General features: G+C 47.4%; 1 protein-coding gene across 1 annotated transcript in view; it reads right to left on the bottom strand.

Annotated features, from left to right (window-relative positions):
* Positions 1-5,359: 5,359 nt before the first annotated feature.
* mapkbp1 (mitogen-activated protein kinase binding protein 1) overlaps positions 5,360-21,768 on the bottom strand; it is a 74,882-nt gene continuing 58,473 nt past the window's right edge. Inside the window, exons 15-29 of the mRNA XM_046308151.1 lie at positions 19,031-19,152; positions 17,115-17,190; positions 16,882-16,993; positions 15,032-15,218; positions 14,478-14,635; positions 13,757-13,812; positions 13,263-13,523; positions 12,925-13,049; positions 11,689-11,873; positions 11,132-11,323; positions 10,707-10,782; positions 8,660-9,630; positions 7,246-8,469; positions 6,819-6,904; positions 5,360-6,644 (exon numbers count right to left, since the gene is read on the bottom strand). Coding sequence (XP_046164107.1) covers positions 6,339-6,644; positions 6,819-6,904; positions 7,246-8,469; positions 8,660-9,630; positions 10,707-10,782; positions 11,132-11,323; positions 11,689-11,873; positions 12,925-13,049; positions 13,263-13,523; positions 13,757-13,812; positions 14,478-14,635; positions 15,032-15,218; positions 16,882-16,993; positions 17,115-17,190; positions 19,031-19,152 — 4,137 coding nt within the window. The 3' untranslated portion in view covers positions 5,360-6,338. The remainder of the gene's footprint in view (positions 6,645-6,818; positions 6,905-7,245; positions 8,470-8,659; positions 9,631-10,706; positions 10,783-11,131; positions 11,324-11,688; positions 11,874-12,924; positions 13,050-13,262; positions 13,524-13,756; positions 13,813-14,477; positions 14,636-15,031; positions 15,219-16,881; positions 16,994-17,114; positions 17,191-19,030; positions 19,153-21,768) is intronic.

The following is a 21,768-nucleotide window of genomic DNA, read 5'->3' on the forward strand; positions in this document are numbered from 1 at the left end:
GGTTGACTGCTTTATGTGTGGATTAACTGTCGGAGTAGAGGACCTTGTGCATTTCAGGTAAAATAACAACTCAATGTTTATATCCCAGGACAAATGAGCTAGCAACAGCAAGCTAGCTAAATAGGACAAATGAGCTAGCATGTGCAAGCTAACTAGCTAAATTGCCATACATGTTTAATGCTTTTCGACCTGTCCCCAAATTAATGTAATTGGTTCAGTTTGTTTTGATTTTAGCCTGCGTGTCGTGATCGCGCTTGGTGTGGGGGGACAAAATAAATGTTTGCACGATGGCGCACGCGCGCAGCCGGTTTGGGTTCCGAGATGCCATGTCTGTATTCAGTCATCAGAAAATGCTTCTCCTCAGTGTCATTGGTTTCCCACAGCAGTAGCTCAATTTCAGTAGTCACCTTTTCATTACAACCCAACACATTTTAAACTATGAAAAATGCTGGTTTTGAATTAAGGCACCCATTTCCTTGAGACATTTTGTATTATTATTTGCACACCTTGAACATCAATTTGGAATACAAAAAATGTACTGGGAATACAATTCACATGTTTTATAAAACCATCCAGCATAGTTAATGAACGAGGAGACTCTCAGTTGATGCTGTATATTGTCAAGTCTTCTGTTTTTGCAATGTTGTTCCCCCACTGGTGACCTAGCTCTGGTACAAAACAAACTACAACTCACAAGGGGCTGACAACTCCATTTGTAACGTGGACCTTTTACAACATAATAAATACAACCACACATCACACACAGACAGGGCCTCTCAAAACACAATGTATCAAATCAAATCACCCACGAAAACATGATTATGTCTGATTAATCTGGCTTTTAAGACTTGGAAGGGTCCTGTGTTCCTCTAGTAGTGTGGAGGCTGCTATGGCCTGGTGTCGGTGGGCAAAAGCCCTGGTAGGGACAGGTACACCAACACAGTCATTTCACATTGTAGTGCTACCCAAAACAACAGCCAGCATCACGCTCCAACCGCTGGCATAGCACACACCCCTGCAAGGCAGGTGGCCCGCCAGCCCCCCATATAGCATATGAACACGTCATAAGCCATTAATTATTTTATTTGAATGACAGGAAATTAGCTTTAAAACTGAAACACTTTTTCTCAGTCTCATGACAAAATGTGTAGAATAACAGGACATTTGCTCAGGGATTCTTGAAAGTTGGGACAATCCTTGTCCGACAGGGAAACTTTAATTTCATAGTTAAAAAAATAATATTTTGTTGCATTATTTGAGCTTAAAATGGACTTGTTTTGTATTAATTTCCATGTTGGCTGTATGCCTGGAAATGCCCTTGTCTGGAGCAAAGGAACCCAATTTAAAATAAAAAAAAACTGGCAATTATGGATATTAATTGAAAATTGAAAAAGTTTCTTGCAAAAGCCCTCTGTGACTTTAAAGCCTGTTTATCTCAAAACTGATTCCTTAAAGATGTGTCCGGAGATGGTCAACTCCGTCAGATTTGTCTAAAATCCTAAATGAATCAGGAATGAGCAGGGTCAGCGACATCACAAGGACCCCTCATTCATGTCCTCAATACATGTATTGCAACAAGCCCCCTCAGTCTGTAAAGCTGCGTTTTTATTGGAGACTTTCAAATGAATCCTTTCCCATATTTTGTATTGAATGTTTGTGTTGAACTTTTGTTGTTTTGAGCATCAGTTGTCACAACTCCCGTCACTGGTTTGTCAATTACGTCACCGATGTCCACCTCCTTATGTAACGGCGTTCTTCGTTTGTCGAAAGAGAGTCGGAACGAAATGCAGCTTAGTGGTTACTCATGTCTTTAATGAAAGGAAAAAAGCGATACATGAAATAACTTATTCAAATACGAAAACAACAAACGGAACGTGAAACCTATTACAGCCTATCTGGTGAAACTACACAGAGACAGGAACAATCACCTACGAAATACAAAGCGAAACCAGGCTACCTAAATACGGTTCCCAATCAGAGGCAACGAGAATCACCTGACTCTGATTGAGAACCGCCTCAGGCAGCCAAGCCTATACAACACCCCTAATCAGCCGCGATCCCAAATACTACAAACCCCAATACGAACATACAATATAACATAAACCCATGTCACACCCTGGCCTGATCAAATAAATAAAGAAAACACAAAATACTAAGACCAAGGCGTGACAGAACTCCCCCCTAAGGTGCGGACTCCCGGGCGCACCTCAAAACCATAGGGAGGGTCCGGGTGGGCGTCTGTCCATGGTGGCGGTTCCGGCTCGGGACGTGGACCCCACTCCATTAATGTCCTAGTTCCTCCCCTTCGCGTCTTGGGATAATCCACCCTCGCCGCCGACCATGGCCTAATAGTCCTCACCCAGAACCCCACTGAACTGAGGAGAAGCTCGTGACTGAGGGGCAGCTCGGGACTGAGGGACAGCTCGGGACTGAGGGACAGCTCGGGACTGAGGGACAGCTCGGGACTGAGGGACAGCTCGGGACAGCTCGGGACTGAGGGACAGCTCGGGACTGAGGGGCAGCTCGGGACTGAGGGGCAGCTCGGAACTGAGGGGCAGCTCGTGACTGAGGGGCAGCTCGGGACTGAGGGACAGCTCGGGACTGAGGGACAGCTCGTGACTGAGGGACAGCTCGGGACTGAGGGACAGCTCGGAACTGAGGGACAGCTCGGAACTGAGAGGCAGCTCGGGACTGAGAGGCAGCTCGGGACTGAGGGACAGCTCGGGACTGAGGGACAGCTCGGGACTGAGGGACAGCTCGGGACTGAGGGACAGCTCGGGACTGAGGGACAGCTCGTGACTGAGGGACAGCTCGGGACTGAGGGACAGCTCGGGACAGCTCGGGACTGAGGGACAGCTCGGGACAGCTCGGAACTGAGGGGCAGCTCGGAACTGAGGGGCAGCTCGGAACTGAGGGGCAGCTCGGAACTGAGGGGAAGCCCAGTACTGAGAGAAAGCCCAGTACTGAGAGGAAGCCCAGTACTGAGAGGAAGCCCAGTACTGAGATGAAGCTCAGGCAGGTAGTAGGCTCCGGTAGATCCTGGCTGGCTGGCGGATCTGGAAGATTCTGGTTGACTAGCAGATCTGGAAGAGACTGGTTGACTGGCAGATCTGGAAGAGACTGGTTGACTGGCAGATCTGGAAGAGACTGGTTGACTGGCAGATCTGGAAGAGACTGGTTGACTGGCAGATCTAGAAGATCATGGCTGACTGGCGGATCTAGCTGCTCTATGCAGACTGACAGCTCCTTGCAGACTGACAGCTCTGACTGCTCCATGCAGGCTGGCAGCACCTTGCAGACTGGCAGCTCCTTGCAGACTAGCAGCTCCTTGCAGACTGGCAGCTCTGGCTGCTTCATACAGACTGACAGCTCTGGCTGCTTCATACAGACTGACAGCTCTGGCTGCTTCATGCAGACTGACAGCACCTTGCAGGCTGACAGCTCCCTGCAGACTGGCAGTTCAGGCTGCTCCATGCAGACTGACAGCTCAGGCTGCTCCGAACAGGCAGGAGGCTCCGGCAGCGCTGTAGATGAGGAAGGCTCTGATAGCACTGAACAGGCGGGAGACTCCGACAGCGCAGAGGAGGGAAGGAAGGCTCTGGCTGCGCTGAACAGACAGGAGACTCCAGTAGCGCAGGAGGGAAGGAAGGCTCTGGCTGTGCTGAACAGGCGAGGCGCACAGAAGGCCTGGTGCGTGGTGCTGGAACTGGTGCTACAGGATTGAGGACACGCACAGGAAGCCTGGTGCGGGGAGCTGCTACCGGAGGACTGGTGTGTGGAGGTGGCTCTGGATAGACCGGACCGTGCAGGCGCACTGGAGCTCTTGAGCACCGAGCCTGCCCAAGCTTACCTGGCTCGATGCCCACTCTAGCCCGGCCAATAGGAAGGGCTGGTATGTGCCGCACCGGGCTATGCACCCGCACTGGAAACACCGTGCGCTCCATAGCATAACACGGTGCCTGCCCGGTCTCTCTAGCCCAACGGTGAGCACAGGGAGTTTGCGCAGGTCTCCTACCTGGCATAGCCATACTCCCTTTTAGCCCCCCCCCAATAATTTTTGGGGCTGCTTTTCGGGCTTCCAACCGCGTCGCTGTGCTTCCTCCTCATACCAGCGCCTCTCCGCTTTAGCCGCCTCTATTCTTTCCTTGGGACGGCGATATTCTCCAGGCTGAGCCCAGGGTCCTTTGCAGTCCAGTTCTTCCTCCCATGTCCAATTCTCCAAGTGGTGCAGCCTCTCCCACTGCAACTGCTCTTCACGATTCACAGGGAGAGTTGGCTCAGGTCTGACTCCTGACTCAGCCACTCTCTCTCTGCGCCCTCCCCCAATAAATATTTGGGGGTTACTTTCGGTTTTCGCTCTGCGCCGCCGTGTCTTTTTTTTTTGACTCCATTCGCCTATAGCCCTCTTCGCACTGTTCCAGCGAATCCCAGGCGGGCTCCTGCACTCTCTCTGGGTCGGCCGCCCACCTGTTGATTTCTTCCCACGTCGTATACTCCATGCCTCTGCTGTCCATAACGTCCTCCCTTCGCTGTTCAAGCTGTCGCTGCCTGTTAACATGCTGCTCGGTCCGTGTGTGGTGGGTGATTCTGTAACGGCGTTCTTCGTTTGTCGAAAGAGAGTCGGACCGAAATGCAGCATAGTGGTTACTCATGTCTTTAATGAAAGGAAAAAAGCGATACATGAAATAACTTATTCAAATACGAAAACAACAAACGGAACGTGAAACCTATTACAGCCTATCTGGTGAAACTACACAGAGACAGGAACAATCACCCATGAAATACAAAGCGAAACCAGGCTACCTAAATACGGTTCCCAATCAGAGGCAACGAGAATCACCTGACTCTGATTGAGAACCGCCTCAGGCAGCCAAGCCTATACAACACCCCTAATCAGCCGCGATCCCAAATACTACAAACCCCAATACGAACATACAATATAACATAAACCCATGTCACACCCTGGCCTGATCAAATAATTAAAGAAAACACAAAATACTAAGACCAAGGCGTGACACCGTAACATCGTTTTTTGTGTAAATATTCAGAACAAATATTGTCATCACTGCTCTGTAACATTTGCTTAAACATTTGAAGCATTTGATTTGCTAGACCTAAAAGATGTTTGCTTTCTAAATGTTTTATGTTCTAAATCTAGAAAAACATGTCACAATGCTAAATAAATTTGTCCTGGAGCATTTAGTAGTGCTAAATATTTGTATTTAATTAATTAATTTAACCTTTATTTAACTAGGCAAGTCAGTTAAGAACAAATTCTTATTTACAATGACGGCCTACCCCGGCCAAACCCTAACCCGGACGACGCTGGACCAATTGTGCGCCGCCCTATGGGACTCCCAATCACGGCCAGTTGTGATACAGCCTGGGATCGAACCAGGGTCTGTAGTGACGCCTCTATCACTGAGATGCAGTGCCTTAGACCGCTGTGCCACTCGGGAGTACTATAAAACAAAACAAAAATACGTTTGGAAGTTGCTTCTTCCTTTACATGGTGTGATAGCTGGTACTTTGGTCTATCAAAATATAGATTTTAAGACAAATATTTGTGGGAAAAAAGTTGAGATTGTCCCGTCTTTCAAGAATGCCTGAGCTCTAAAACATCAACATTTTCTCTCAGCCTCATGGCAATATGTGTCAAATAGCATGAGATAAGCTATAAAACTGCAAATATTTCTTTCTGTGGGGACACCTTGCAAGAGGGGCCCGCAAAACTACGCTACGCCACTGGCTCCAACGCAGCAACTCTAGGGCATCCGGCATTACCATAACAACAACTTCATTAAAACAAAGTAGCAGGGCACAATATTTGGCAACAGGGCTAAACAAAACCAGTGGTTGTGAGAGTGCAGGTGTCTGGTAGGTACTGTAGGTAGCACACAAAATATTAGAGGGAGGAAGGGTGATGAATGACGGTCTGTAGTGCAGGTCAGCCACACTGGGAATGAATGCTGAGGCATTGATCATCCTGAGGAGTCTTCCTACAGTATCAGTGTCTGTGGGCCATTGTGCTGAGTACAACCCTCCCAACACCTCCTAGGCCTACAGAGATCTGACAGGGATAGAGGGGACCACCCAACCACAGGGTGCATCAGAGAGAAAGAAGTGCTTAAAAAGAAAAAATAACTTCTAAAAAATATGTACAGGCATCCTTCAGGAATATTTTAATCTGTTCATTTTAAAAACGTGTCGAGAAAGAAATTAAATAAAAAGAAGTACTGTAGTCTGCAGATATCCTTGCACAATGGCTTACGATCCTACATTTGCAAGAGGGTTGGTTGCTTCAGTCTTCAAGGAAGGGTGTGAAAGAATAGGAGTATTTAGGAGAGCTGCTTGTTGTCCAACCTTTTCTCCACGGCTTGAAGGAGGAGCTCAGAGTACTGCTCCAGCAGAGCCAGAGTCCTCTCCTCCCCTGAGGCTAATCTCCCCGTCCCTGGTTCTACTGGTCCTACGGGCCGGCAGCCCACTGTACACAGGGAGCCTCCTGCTGCAGGTCCTCCAGAGGGGGATGGGGGTGAGCTCTGGGGCAGGGAGCTCAGCTCGGCCCTCACCACCTCAAAGGCCTCAGACAGGACCTGGGCCATCTCATGGTGCTCCTGCCTGGAGTCTACAGGCACACTGTTCACCTGCAAGACACAGACATGACCAACATTACCACAAAAAAGAAGTGTATGGAAATGTTTAAAAAAATGAATGTAAACTTAACATAAAACAGACAGGTAGTGGCCAATAAAATAGTAGCCAATGTAAACAAATATTTTTAGTGAACAGGATACTTATTGGGGGAGTGAGTGACTCACCATTCTGTAGAGCTGGGAGGCCTTCCTAAAGGTGTTCTGTAGATCGCTGGCCACCACCCTGCACGACTCCATACTGAGAGAACCGTCTAATAAAAAGCGAGTTATACATGGTCAGGCTGACGCCGCTTAAACTATCATACTGCAAGTCTCATCACGTGTCAGGCTAGACCACAAGAAACTAGTCAAGTCAGAAACAGAACAGCAAGACGGACAATAGCAGGGTTATTTCATTGGACAACTCATAGCTAGTATGTCAATACAAGGCTATGTTCTAGCTACTACACAAGGAAGGAAAGGACAGACAGACAGGAGGACCACAGAGGGATCACAGAGGGTCCACAGAGGGAACACTCTTCATGGAAATGGGGAAGTGAGAGAGATGGAGAGAAAAAGAAAGAGGGACATGAGAAAGAGAGCCATGCCTCACCCGTCAGGAGGAAATGATTAAGTGACGGAGGACAGGGTGAAGGTGCAGAGTATATGGGGGTGGAGACTGAGACGGTAGGCCACACGGCACCAGTAGTAAAAAAGTGCTTGGTGTTGGCCAGGGGCATGCCCAGACGCAGAGATGACAGGATGAAGGAGGGAGATCGCTGGAGCAAACCTGCACGGTCCTGGCCGGGACCTCCAGATGACAGCAGGTATACGGGACTGCCCTGTAGAGACACCTCCATCGCGGGACTCTTCTCCTGGGTCAGGCCCTGGCTCTCCTCCATCTTTGGCTGTTCTAGCCTGTTGTCTACCACGGGGGCCTCAGGACGCAGCTCCGTGGTGAGAAACCGCTGCTCTGCCTCAGGACTCCGAGCTGGGCTAGTCTCCACAGGAGCAGCTGGGGAGAGGGACAGTGCAGTGACTAGCTGGACTTTGTTGGTGAGCACTGGATGAGTCTGGCCCTGGTGAGGTAACAAGCTGACTGGAGATCTGGAAAAGAGGTCGTTGTCCCCTTTGACAGTCTTGGAGGAGGCGGCGGTCTTGGAGGTAGTGTTGGGAGTGAAGGCCGCCAGGGAGGGCTTGTCTGGGAGGGGCTTGGAGATGTCCAGGTTGAGCTGGGGCCGGGTGCTGCACATCAGCTTAGCCTGCAGACTCTTGGTGGTTGGGCTGGGGTTGGAGTTGCTTGGAGAGCTAGTGATGAGGGTGGGGATAACTGCAGCATGGGGCATGGCTAAACCCAACGCCAGAGGGGAGGAGGAGGATAAGGTGGAAGAGACAACGGCCACGGGGGTAGACGGTTTAGTACTAAGACTCTGGGAGCTCTGGGAGGAGCTGCTCTGGCTCTTGGTGGGAGCGTTTGACGTGTCAGAGCTGGACCCCCTGCGTGACTCTGTAGACTCAGACTCTTCCTCGGCCACGTTTAGGCTGTCTCCCATGGACATGGAGCGGGACATCTTGGCCATGGAGCTGGTGGTGGGGCTCATGTAGGAGCAGCGGGATTTGATGCTCCTGGGCGTGGGGGCATTGCCGTGACTGCTACTGGTGATGTCCCGGGGTTGTGGGGAGGTGGGGCTGCAGAGGGAGGGCACGCTGGGCAGGGTGCGGCGGGGGGTTGTGGGGAGGGTCACTGGACGCTCGTTGGCCTGGGATTGATGAGACTGGGAGTGATGGGGCTGAGGGGCTACCTCCTTGGAGGGCCGAGACAGGCTCAGAGGCATTTCTACAGACAGAGAAGGTAAATGATTAACCTATGCAGGCCAGGTCAGTGTTAACAACATTTCTGTCTCTTATTAGACATTCAAGGAAGAGCTTGACCTTTTACACCAAGCGTAGAATATAAAATGAGGACCTTTTTAAATCATAACATTTTCCTGCAAAACATGATCACAATCACATGCATAGTGTCTCACCCCCAGTGTGCAAGTTCTGGACTGACTGCGACTTCCTCATGCCTGTAGAGGTGAGGTGTGATGCTGCAGCCTTGGCCACAGGGCTGACTATCCTACGGGAGTCCACTGCAGAGTTAAAAAGCTTCTTCCTCAGAGGAGAGGCCCGGAGATTCAGACCCTTCTCCATAGTGTCCACTACTTCTAGTCTCGCGGTAGTGCCCTTCTGAGATTCTTCTGAGCCCATCCTCCTGCTGTGGCTCTGGCCCTGGCTATAGCTCTGGCTCTGGCCCTGGCTGTGGCTCTGGCCCTGGCTATAGCTCTGTCCCTGGCTATAGCTCTGGCCCTGGCTGTGGCTCTGGCCCTGGCTGTGGCTCTGGCCCTGGTTGTGGCTCTGGTCCTGGTTGTGGCCTTGGCTCTGGTTGTGGCTCTGGCCCTGGTTGTGGCTCTGGCCCTGGTTGTGGCTCTGGTCCTGGTTGTGGCCTTGGCGCTGGTCCTGGTTGTGGCTCTGGTCCTGGTTGTGGCTCTGGTCCTGGTTGTGGCCTTGGCTCTGGTTGTGGCTCTGGCCCTGGTTGTGGCTCTGGCCCTGGTTGTGGCTCTGGTTGTGGCTCTGGCCCTGGTTGTGGCTCTGGTCCTGGTTGTGGCCTTGGCGCTGGTCCTGGTTGTGGCTCTGGTCCTGGTTGTGGCCTTGGCTCTGGTCCTGGTTGTGGCTCTGGTCCTGGTTGTGGCCTTGGCTCTGGTCCTGGTTGTGGCTCTGGTCCTGGTTGTGGCCTTGACTCTGGTCCTGGCTGTGGCTCTGGTCCTGGCTGTGGCTCTGGCCCTGGCTGTGGCTCTGGCCCTGGCTGTGGTCTTGGCTCTGGCTCTGACCCTGGTTGTAGCTCTGGCCCTGGTTGTGCTCCATGAGGGGCCTCACCTCAGAGACCAGGGGCCTCACCACACTGCTGGCTACCTTCCCCTCAACACCGCTCTTCGAGGGGAATGGAAAGGCTGTCCTGCTAGAAAGGAAAAACAGTGATCCGTTCAGATAGGACTGTTTGTCAACATACTCAGTCATTTAAAAGGATAGCTCACTTTTGTGATAGATGAGTGTGGGTTAACAGAATGTTCTTTGGTTAACTAACTGATACACTAAATGGCCAAAATTAAAATAGAGCACACAGCCATGTAATCTTTATTTACAAACATTGGTAGTAGAATGGCCCATACTGAAGAGCTCAGTGACTTTCAACGTGACACCGTCGTAGGATGCCACCTTCCCAACAAGTCAGTTCGTCAAATTTCTGCCCTGCTAGAGCTGCCCCAGTCAACTGTAAGTGCTGTTTTTGTGAAGTGGAAACGTCTCGGAGCAACAACAGCTCAGCCGCGAAGTGGTAGGCCACACATGCTCAAGAACAGGACCGCCGAGTGCTGAAGCGCATACAAATCGTCTGTCCTCAGTTGCAACACTCACTACAGAGTTCCAAACTGCCTCTGGAAGCACAAGAACTGTTTGTCGGGAGTTTGGAGGATGCCAGGAGAACGCTACCTACCGCAATGCATAGTGCCAACTGTAAAGTTTGGTGGAGGAGGTATAATGGTCTGGGGCTGTTGTTCATGTTTTGGGCTAGGCCCCTTAGTTCCAGCTACAGCATACAATGACATTCTAGACGATTCTGTGCAACAGTTTGGGGAAGGCCCTTTCCTGATTCAGCATGACAATACACCCCTGTGCACAAAGCGAGGTCTATACAGAAATGGTTTGTTGAGATCAGTGTGGAAGAACTTGACTGGCCTGCACAGAGCCCTGACCTCAACCCCATCGAACACCTTTGGGATGAATTCCAACACTGACTGAGAGCCAGGCTTAATCACCCAACATCAGTGCCCGACCTCACTAATGCTCGTGGCTGAATGGAAGCAAGTCCCCACAGCAACGTTCCAACATCTAGTGGAAAGCCTTCCCAGAATCATGGAGGCTGTTATACCAGGAAAGGGGGGACCAACTCCATATTAATGCCGATGATTTCGGAATGAGAAGTTCGATGAGCAGATGTCCATGTACCTTTGGCCCTGTAGTGTAAATATGGCATACCTTCCAGGAGAGCATTGGGACAGGAACTTGGAGGAGATGCTGACACTGTCCGGGGTGACAACTCTGGTCGGGCTCACTGACCATCAAAGAGAAGAAATACAATGAATACATCTGAAATATTTTTACTATTAACTTGTGTGTGTCTCTATATGTGTATACTATTGTGTCTAATGTACACCTGGCTGCACAATTCATTTGTGTGGACAATAAAGTTTGAATTGAATATTCCATGTGCCAGTTGAAAGGGAGCCTTTCTTGAATCTCTCTGGGTGCATCCCAATAATATCTATTTTCTCCTGAAGTGTGCACTCGTTCACTACCTCCCACAAATCTAAAAGCACTGAATCGGCGGAGGCATGGGCTAGAGGGAGTTTCCACCAAATTTCTTATACCAGTCAAGGAGAGACATAGATGCTTTTTTTTACCTGGGTTTTTAAGCTCAGCCAGGTTGCCAAAGTGCTGTTTGAGGAAGGCCTCCTGGTCAGGGGTCTTAGGTACTACTGTTGTCCCCATGGCCTCTCCCCTCCCTACGCCCCCCTCCTCTTCCTCCTCCAGTTCCTCCATGTCCAATTCAGAGGAGTTCCCATCCACACTGAGAGGCTTCGTGGGCTCAGAGTCTGACACAGAGAAAATAGATTTGAAGAACTTTATTTTTCCTGTTAGAACTGTAGTCATACGACACAGAAAACACACAGATATCCAGAGTTGTAAAAACTGTTTGAATTGTGATTGGTGAAAAATAATTGTTTGCTGTACTTATCCAGGAGATGCAGGTGAGCTTTGTGATTTACATGAATTCACTGAAAACCCACACTAACACGGTTATATTACAGTATTGCACTTTTCACAAAGTCTACTTTCGGCCAGCTAATAGCCTAACAAACCGATCAAGCAACATTATGGACTAAACATCAAAAACGGTTGCTGCGGGAATATTTTAGGTCACATTACGATCCTATGCCTCTGTGTGCGTGTGTCTCACTCTCTCCAGGAGGCTGCTGCTGGCTGTCTGGGCTGGACCGTCTGCTGCTGGAGTAGTCCACAGAGCAGGCGCTGTCTGGGCTGTGTTTGTCATGGTGGCCCTGGCTCCACTGGCTGTGGTTCTGGCACCCCTTCACACTCCTGCTGGTCTCAGGCCCGGGCAGTAGCTCTTTCACTAGGTACTCACTATAGAGAACACAGATTGTGGATATATGGGTTGGGACTAGGTGGTATGTATACTGTATACATAGACTACGGTATCTGATATGTAGGGAGCTGGTATTCATAAAGTATCTCAGATTAGGTTTGCTAATCTAGGATAAAGTCTCCCTGGTCTTTTATAATCTAAAAGGCAAAACTGACCCTAGATTAGAACTATACTGTGCAAAAATATAAACACAACATTCAACAATTTCAACAATTTTACCGAGTTACAGTTCATATAAGGAAATCAGTCATTTGAAATAAATGAATTAGGCCCTAATCTATGGATTTCACGTGACCGGGAGCCAGGCTCAGCCAATCCTTATACGTTTCCCCCCACAAAAGGGCTTTAATACAGACAGAAATACTCCTCAGTTTCATCTGCTATCCAGGTAGCTGATCCTGCAGGTGAAGAAGACAGAAGTGGAGGTCCTGGGCTGGCGTGGTTACACGTGGTCTGCGTTTATGAGGCCGGTTGACGTACTGCAAAATTCTCTAAAATGACGTTGGAGGCGGCTTATTGTAGAGAAATTAACATTCAATTCTCTGGCAACAGCTCTGGTGGACATTCCTGCAGTCAGCATGTCAATTGCACACTCCCTCAAAACTTGAGACATCTGTGGCATTGGGTTGTGTGACAAAACTGCACATTTTAGTGTGGTCTTTAATTGTCCCCAGCACAAGGTGCACCTGTGTAACGATCATGCTGTTTAATCAGCTTCTTGATATGCCACACCTGTCAGATGGTTGGAATATCTTGGCAAAGGAGAAATGTTCGCTAACAGGGATGTAAAACACATTTTGTGCATATTAAACATTTCTGTGATCTTTATTTCAGCTCATGAAACATGGGACCAACTCTTTACATATTGCGTTCATATTTTTGTTCAGTGTAATTTGGAATGCTTTATGAATACAACCCCAGGAGGTCAGAGGCACTTGGTCAGTGAAAACTAAAGGCCCAAACTATGCAGTAATTTCTTGGCCATATTCAGTGAGGAGAAAATGAGATACACTAATGGCGAGAGTTTACCTGCCAGCTAAGCTGACCCTGTCCTCACAGCCCTCGGGGTAGAGCACTGAGCTTGTCTCTGGGGTCTGTGGAGAGAACATGATGTAGTGGGGTCGCTGCTGGGACCTCTGCTCAGACTCATCCCCCTGCAAGTAGCAAACAGAGACATATTAGTATGAGTTCTGATGGTTTTAACAATAAAGTATACTTTATTCTACCTATAAGTGTTCCTATGGGCCCTGGTCAAAAGTAGTGCAGGGATTAGGGTACTATTTGGGACGAAGACAAAGAAGCCTTTTTGAAGTCCACTTCACTTCCACGAGTGGTTGGATATTTCCCTCTCTCTGTGATCCACTCACCCATGCAGTAAGGGGTTGCAGGCTGATGGTGCTGCCCAGTTCATCCTCCCTGAATGGGTCTCTGAAAGCATCTGGCTGGGTCTTGGTCTTGTTGGGGGAGGAGGGGGGCATGGCGAAGGAATCCAGCTGTCTGAGGTCCAACATGGACTTGACCATCAGCTCCATGCTGACCATGCCTCTGGACCAGCGGCGCCGCGGACGGGGACCCCTTTCCTCACAGTGATGATTTCCCTGGGAGGAACGCCTGCTAAAAGAGCTCTCCTATAGGGAGGGAGGGAGGGAGGGAGGGAGGGAGGGAGGGACGGACGGACGGGGGGAGGGAGGGAGGGAGGGAGGGAGGGAGGGAGGGAGGGAGGGAGGGAGGGAGGGAGGGAGGGAGGGAGGGAGGGAGGGAGGGAGGGAGGGACAAGGGTTCAGTTAACAGTTTATAAGGGGAATATTCACTGACTGTGTTAATGGGAAAATATTCACTGACAGTTACGAGAAATACTAACCCTTTTCAGTTCTCTGCCGTGAGAGTTAAGAGAGTTGTGCTTTTCGTCTGAGGTGTCTGGAAAACAAACACAAAACCAACCGATATTTCAGGACGTGTGCTGCCATCAACATTGCCACGAAAAAACACATTCTTAATACTGTAGATATACACTCTGTATACCACTCAGTATATATTGAGTTGCACCACACCGCCCTTTGCTCTCAAAACAGCCTCAATTCGTTGGGGCATAGACACTGGCTCATGTTGACACCAATGCTTCCCACAATTGTGTCAAGTTGGCTGGATGTCCTTTGGGTGGTGGACCATTCTTGATACACACGGGCAACTGTTGAGCGTGAAAAATCCAGCAGCGTTGCAGATCTTGACACAAACCCGTGCGCCTGGCACCTACTACCATGCCCCGTTCAAAGGCACTTAAACATTTTGTCCATTCACCCTCTGAATGGCACACATGCACAATCCATGTCTCAATTGTGTCAAGGCTTAAAAATCCTCCTTTAACCTGTCTCCTCCCCTCCATCTACATTGATTGAAGTGGATTTAACAAGTGACATCAATAATGGATCATAGTTTTCAACTGGATTCACCTGGTCAGTTTGTCAGAACTTTGTTCTTAATTGACTTGCCAAGTTAAATAAAGGTTAAATTAAAACAAATTCAATAATGTTTTGTATACTCAGTGTATTGTTTGTGCATAAATGTATTTCTGAGATACCAACCTGTCTCCTCCTCTGCACTGCAGCCTGACACCATGTAAGGAGAGATCATCTCTTCCTCATCCTCCTCCTCCTCTATCCCCTCCTCGTCATCCACCTCTTTGTCGCTGTCAGAGGACATGGTGACTATGGGAGGGGTTCTGTGCACCTCTCTCCTGGTGCTGCACAGGACAGGGAACAGAGCAAATCATACTACTAGGAGACAATAGTCAAATGTCTCTGATAATGCAACATGCTACGAAAGGAACACTGGTCATTCACTAGCAACGTTCATAGCGACAAGCCTGTCTTACAAATAATACAGGACACAGGATTAACAGTTGCTTGACACTCCAATTGTCTTCAGAATGTGTCTCTCATCCAGTGTTCACGTTATGTAAACACCATGTTTGCTTTCTAAAGGTATTAGCTAGCACAAAACATGTTATCCAATTAACTAGGTACTCCAAGGAGGCCCTTTGCCTCACTTTGGAGCTAAGAAGAATAACAAAACAGAAAATAAGAAATGTAAACCAAGGTACTTGTTCTACAATGTTGTGTTCCAAAAGGGTAGCTACCTGAGATTGCAAGGTTTGTGAGGTGGTGTCTTCTGAACTGGCTTGCCAGTCTGTTTGAGGTCTGACAGACGCTGTCTCATACTGATGGTGAGCTCCGGGGCCAGACGCCACACAAAGATACAGCTGTCACCAGACACAGTTATCATGTGCTTGCAGTCATTGGTGAACTTCATTCCAGTCACAACCTCTGTGAAAAACAAATGACAAGGATTAAATCATCTGGGCACTTTCAGTTATGGAAAGAAGTAGAAGGTGTCCAACCAACGTCAGTAGAGGTGCAACCTAAAAATGTGTAGACATCGTTGACAGGAAAAGCCGCAGCGCTCGCTCACCGTTAAAAATGTGTCGTTTTATTAGACAAGTTTAAAGGACCGACTTTATCGGCCTTCAAAGGCCTTCTTCAGAATAATCACAAAGGGAATGGACAAGTTTATATAAGGCATGGGAAGACAATTAGGACATTTTGACAGATAAATGATCTGTGGAATTCACAGTATGAAACAAGTGTCTCAGACTAGGTTTGCTAATCTAGGATAAAGTCTCCCTGGTCTTTTATAATCTAAAAGGCTAAACTGATCCTAGATCAGAACTATACTGAATAAAAATATAAACGCAACATTCAACAATTTCAACGATTTTAATGATATAAGGAAATCAGTCATTTGAAATAAATGAATTAGGCCCTAATCTATGGATTTCACATGACTGGGAGCCAGGCCCACGCACTGGGGAGCCAGGTCCAGCCAATCCTAATACGTTTCCCCCCACAAAAGGGTTTTATTACAGACATAAATACTCCACAGTTTCATCTGCTGTCAAGGTAGCTGGTCTCAGATGATCCCGCAGGTGAAGAAGCCGGATGTGGAGATCCTGAGCTGGCGTGGTTATGGTTGTGAAGTTGGTTGGACATACTACCAAATTCTCCAAAATAACTTTGGAGGTGGCATATGGTAGAGAAATGAACATTCAATCCTCTGGCAACAGCTCTGGTGAACATTCCTATAGTCAGCATGCCAATTGTACACTCCCTCAAAACTTGAGACATCTGTGGCATTGGGTTGTGTGACAAAACTGCACATTTTAGAGTGGTCTTTTATTGTCCTCAGCACAAAGTGCAGCTGTTGTTTAATCATGTTGTTTAATCAGCTTCTTGATATGCCACACCTGTCAGGTGGATGGATTATCTTGGTAAAGGAGAAATGCTCACTAACAGGGATGTAAACAAATTTGCGAGTGAGAGAGGAAGAGGAGTTCCAGCTGGTTTCTCCTTCTGATCACACTACAGATTGTCATTCAGCCATTTTTTTTGTGTCTTTTTTTGTTTTTTTAAAATTTTACCCATTTTTTCTCCCCAATTTCATGGTATCCAGTTGTTGTAGTAGCTACTACCTTGTCTCATCGCTACAACTCCCGTACGGGCTCGGGAGAGACGAAGGTTGAAAGTCATGCGTCCTCCGATACACAACCCAACAAGCCGTACTGCTTCTTAACACAGCGCGCATCCAACCCGGAAGCCAGCCGCACCAATGTGTCGGAGGGTACACCGTGCACCTGGCAACCTTGGTTAGCGCTCACTGCGCCCGGCCTGCCACAGGAGTCACTGGTGCGCGATGAGACAAGGACATCCCTACCGACCAAGCCCTCCCTAACCCAGACGACGCTAGGCCAATTGTGCGTCGCCCTCCCGGTCGCGGCCGGTTACGACAGAGCCTGGGCGCGAACCCAGGGACTCTGATGGCACAGCTGGCGCTGCAGTACAGCACCCTTAACCACTGCACCACCCGGGAGGCCCAACCGTCATTCAGACATTTTGCTGTCTTTTTTTCTAACTAAATGGGCTATTTTTTTACCAGAGTGTCCGAACATGGTGGCCACACACTCTCCAGAGTAGAAGTCAAAGATGCTGATGTTCTTGTCTGAGCAGCTGGTGGCCACATACAGTCCTGAGGGGTCGGTCTGAACCTTGGGAGAGGAGAAGAAGGATTTAAACACCACTTGTATAGCGCACATTATTATAAACCATCAATCTGTGTTGTCAAATGAGTCTTCACAGTGACACCACATTACATGAAAACATGCAAACCTTGATAACAGTGCCATCCTCTCCTTGGGAGCCCTTGTACAGTTTCTTCTGTTTGCCGTTACTGATGTTGAAGATTCTGTGGGCGGGGAACTAAGAGTTAGACAAAATGACAGGTCTAGAGGCTTTACACCTCCACACACAGAAGTGCAGGTGTGTCTGTTTCGATCTCAACGTGAAAACACACCAGCAGCTCAGTACTTCAGGAGTAAATCACAAAGACAGTTTCTGCTGTTGAAGCACCAGTGGGTTAATCAATCCTCAGTTTTATCCACTGTCAGTGCGTCTCCACACAAGGACAACGGAGGACGATAAGTCGATAGCCCAAAAGTAAGACACTTCTACCCATTTACATCCTGCCTCAGCAGTTAAGGTTATGACCCCACAACTTTCAGATCAAGGGACTGAGTCATCTGACCCAGGGAGTTCAAGGAAACACGTGACTGTGTTCTGTTCATGAGTCAGTGAACTCTGTGCCACATGTCTCTCCCCAGCTGACCACATGGGGTCACTAACAGCCTAACTGGTATATTTCCACAAAGTGCAGGAAGGAAAGACCAGCAGCCACCAGCTGGCAGACAACTACCCACAAGGCCCAGCCAGGGCTCAGCCAACCTTGGGAGGAGTTGGCAGAGTGTGGGCTGAGGGCAGCCAGTCAACCATTGGTTCTCACTTTTAAGCACCGCTGCTTAGTTACATAAGGAACAAACCAGAGCCTGTTAAACAAAAGCCCTTTAACTCTACAACCTACATTTATCATTAAAGTGCAGTGAGATGTCCTAGTTTTCATAGCAGCATGAGGTGTGTTTACAGTTGACTTAAAGTATCTGCAGCTGAGGGAAAGACCTTTTTGGACTGTTGTACTACTCTCCCACATTCCTCCAATTTACACCAACTGATAAATGAAGCTGTACACTATAACCCGAGGGTGGTTGTTAACATAATTTGAAGGTGATTGTTAGAATTTTCTCCATTATGGTTGATTTTATGGTTGACTTTCATCGCATGTTGTTACTGTTGTTGACACAAGGTGGAGTATGTGAGTGAAAGATGGAAACACTTGTGTGGGCAGGCAGACAAGAGGCACGAATAGGATAAACTCAGGTCAGGCACATGGACAACAGCATGTCTGTAGCTGCAGATAGCTAAAGACAGAACGAGCCGGGGGCAAGGCCCTCAATCTCATCCGTCCTGTGTCGACAACACCTGAGTTAAGGGATAATCCATCTGCTAGGGAGGGATGACTGCACAGTCTGGCAGATTACTGAGGGAGAGAGGTCACACGTACTCACGAAGACACACACGTGCACAGACACTAATATATACACGCACACATGCATACACATGGATGCACGCACGCACACACACACTAACACTGACATACAAACACACGTGCACAGAAACACATTCATACTGTTAGATTCTGGGTTAAACTTGGAACATTGTTATACTTAGCAGTATAGTATCTGAGTGGTGAAAGAGACTGGTTTTTACATCAGAAGTGAATGGTTATCTGTAGGATCCAGATGGGTGGATGTTGGGTGGACGGGAGGAAGTCACAGGATTGCTATAGGGGATACGGGTGGACGTCTGTGGATTAGGCAAATGAGAGGTTGAGGTCAGGTCAGATCCCCTTAAGGGAGAAATGACAGTTTATTACCCTAATACTTTGTCTTCCTGTCAAACCATAAAAGATGTAAGGATCAGAGAGAAGGAGTGCCTAAATTGGAGTATATATATACTTGTGGTGGAAACATGTTTTGTCTGAATGCTGAATCGACCCTCAGGGAAGAAATACACTTGGTTAAGCTTTCATAATGTCCGTTGAGTGTTTTGCTCTGAGAATTAGAACCTAACAATATAAAGTCATTGAGAGAAACAGAGACAGACAAGCAAGGACAGGTAGACTAGGCCCCCACCTAACGCTGCGGTCTTGACAACCAATAGCGGCGTACTTCCTGGTGGGGTCGATATCCATGTCATACAGCGTCGTCTTGCGTACGATGTGGTGGGTGCGGGTAAACACTGTTCCTTCATCTGACTGTGAACAAAACAAGATGTTAATATAACCAGAGGTTAAAACAGGTCAGTCACTCACTGCCATGCTAGACCATTAACACTACTGTAAATGCTCCAGTGAGTAATGAGAGTTTTGGCAGACATACAGATGAAGTCGGAGGTTTCCATACACCTTAGCCAAATACATTTAAACTCAGTTGTTCACAATTCCTGATATTTAATCCCAGTAACAATTCCCTGTCTTAGGTCAGTTAGGATCACCACTTTATTTTAAGAATGTGAAATGTCAGAATAATAGTAAGGAAAATTATTTATTTCAGCTTTTATTTATTTCTTCACATTCCCAGTGGGTCAGAAGTTTACATACACTCAATTAGTATTTGGTAGCATTGCCTTTAAATTGTTTAACTTGGGTCAGTTAGCCTTACACAAGCTTCCCACAATAAGTTGGGTGAATTTTGTATTTTCACGTCCGGATGAAATGCATGCCCAAATTCAACTGCCTGCTACTCATTCCCAGAAAATAAGATATGCATATTATTAGTAGATTTGGATAGAAAACACTCTGAAGTTTCTAAAACTGTTTGAATCATGTCTGTGAGTATAACATAACTTATTTAGCAGGCGAAACCCCGAGGACAAACCATTCAGATTTGTTTGTTTGTTGAGGTCACTCTCTTTTCAATGAGTTTTCATTGGGAATCCAAATTTCTAAGGGACCTTCTTGCAGTTCCTACCGCTTCCACTGGATGTCACCAGTCTTTAGAAATTGGTTGAGGTTTTTCCTTTGTGTAATGAAGAAGTAGCCCTTTTCAGAACGAGGGTCACTTGTAGTGTACTGTTAGATAGAGGCACGTGACCAGAAAGCTAGCTACAGTTTGTTTTCCTCCTGTATTGAACACAGATCATCCCGTCTTCAATTTTATAGATTATTTACGTTAAAAAAATACCTAAAGTTGTATCACAACAGTAGTTTGAAATGTTTTGGCAAAGTTTACAGGTAACTTTTGAGATATTTTGTAGTCACGTGCAAAATAAAATGGACATTTTGGATATATATCGAAAGAAATTAAATGAACAAAAGGACCATTTGTGATGTTTATGGGACATATTGGAGTGCCAACAATAGAAGCTCGTCAAAGGTAAGGTATGAATAATATTTTTATTTCTGCGTTTTGTGTCACGCCTGCAGGGTTGAAATATGCGTTTCTCTCTTTATTTACGGAGGTGCTATTTTTTTATTTTACCTTTATTTAACTAGGCAAGTCAGTTAAGAACAAATTCTTATTTTCAATGACGGCCTAGGAACAGTGGGTTAACTGCCTGTTCAGGGGCAGAACAACAGATTTGTACCTTGTCAGCTCGGGGGTTTGAACTTGCAACCTTCCGGTTACTAGTCCAACTCTCTAACCACTAGGCTACCCTGCCGCCCCCTATCCTCAGATAATAGCATCGTTTGCTTTCGCCGAAAAGCCCTTTTGAAATCTGACATGTTAGCTGGATTCACAACAAGTGTAGCTTTAATTTGCTATCCTGCATGTATGATTTAATGAAAGTTAGATTTTTATAGTAATTTATTTGAATATGGCACTCTGCATTTTCCCTGGCTTTTGGCCAGGTGGGAAGCTAGTGTCCAGAGAGGTTAGAGCATAACATTTATACACTCTAATTGATAGAGACATACCCCAAGCGACTTACAGCTGTAATCGCAGCAAAAGGTGGCGCTACAATGTATTAACTTAGGGGGCTGAATAATTTTGCACGCCCAATTTTTCAGTTTTTGATTTGTTAAAAAAGTTTGAAATATCCAATAAATGTTACTCCACTTCATGATTGTGTCCCACTTGTTGTTGATTCTTCACCAAAAAATACAGTTTTATATCTTTATGTTTGAAGCCTGAAATGTGGCAAAAGGTTGCAAAGTTCAAGGGAGCCGAATACTTTCGCAAGGCACTGTACATTGCTTTAGTTTGAACGTGCAGACTGGCACTAAGATCAACGGGAACGTTTCCCTAGTCAGCACCATTACTAGTGCAATTCCCCTTAAAGTGTTGCTCTGTGCTAATCCAGTGTGGCGGGGTGGTGGTCCAGCCCCCCTCCCCAATGGCCTAGGTCCATCTTCTGTGCCCTCGGCCCTCGAACATCGCGTGCTTTCAGTGGATACAGCTGGAGAGCTGCAAGGCAATCCTATTGTGCACCACTAGGGAGCCATGACCAATATAAACTCAGCAAAAAAATAAATATAACTTTTTCAGGACCCTGTCTTTCAAAGATAATTCGTAAAAATCCAAATAACTCCACAGATCTTCATTGTAAAGGGTTAACACTGTTTCCCATGCTTGTTCAATGAACCATAAACAATTAATGAACATGCACCTGTGGAACGGTCGTTAAGACACTAACAGCTTACAGACGGTAGGCAATTAAGGTCACAGTTAGGACACTAAAGAGGCCTTTCTATTGACTCTGAAAATCACAAATAGAAAGATGCCCAGGGTCCCTGCTCATCTGCGTGAATGTGCCTTAGGCATGCTGCAAGGAGGCATGAGGACTGCAGATGTGGCCAGGGCAATAAATAGCAATGTACGTACGGTGAGACGCCTAAGACAGTGGTACAGGGAGATGGGACGGGCAGCTG

Source organism: Oncorhynchus gorbuscha, linkage group LG17 (assembly GCF_021184085.1).
Source record: "Oncorhynchus gorbuscha isolate QuinsamMale2020 ecotype Even-year linkage group LG17, OgorEven_v1.0, whole genome shotgun sequence".
In the NCBI taxonomy this organism is placed as follows: domain Eukaryota; kingdom Metazoa; phylum Chordata; class Actinopteri; order Salmoniformes; family Salmonidae; genus Oncorhynchus; species Oncorhynchus gorbuscha.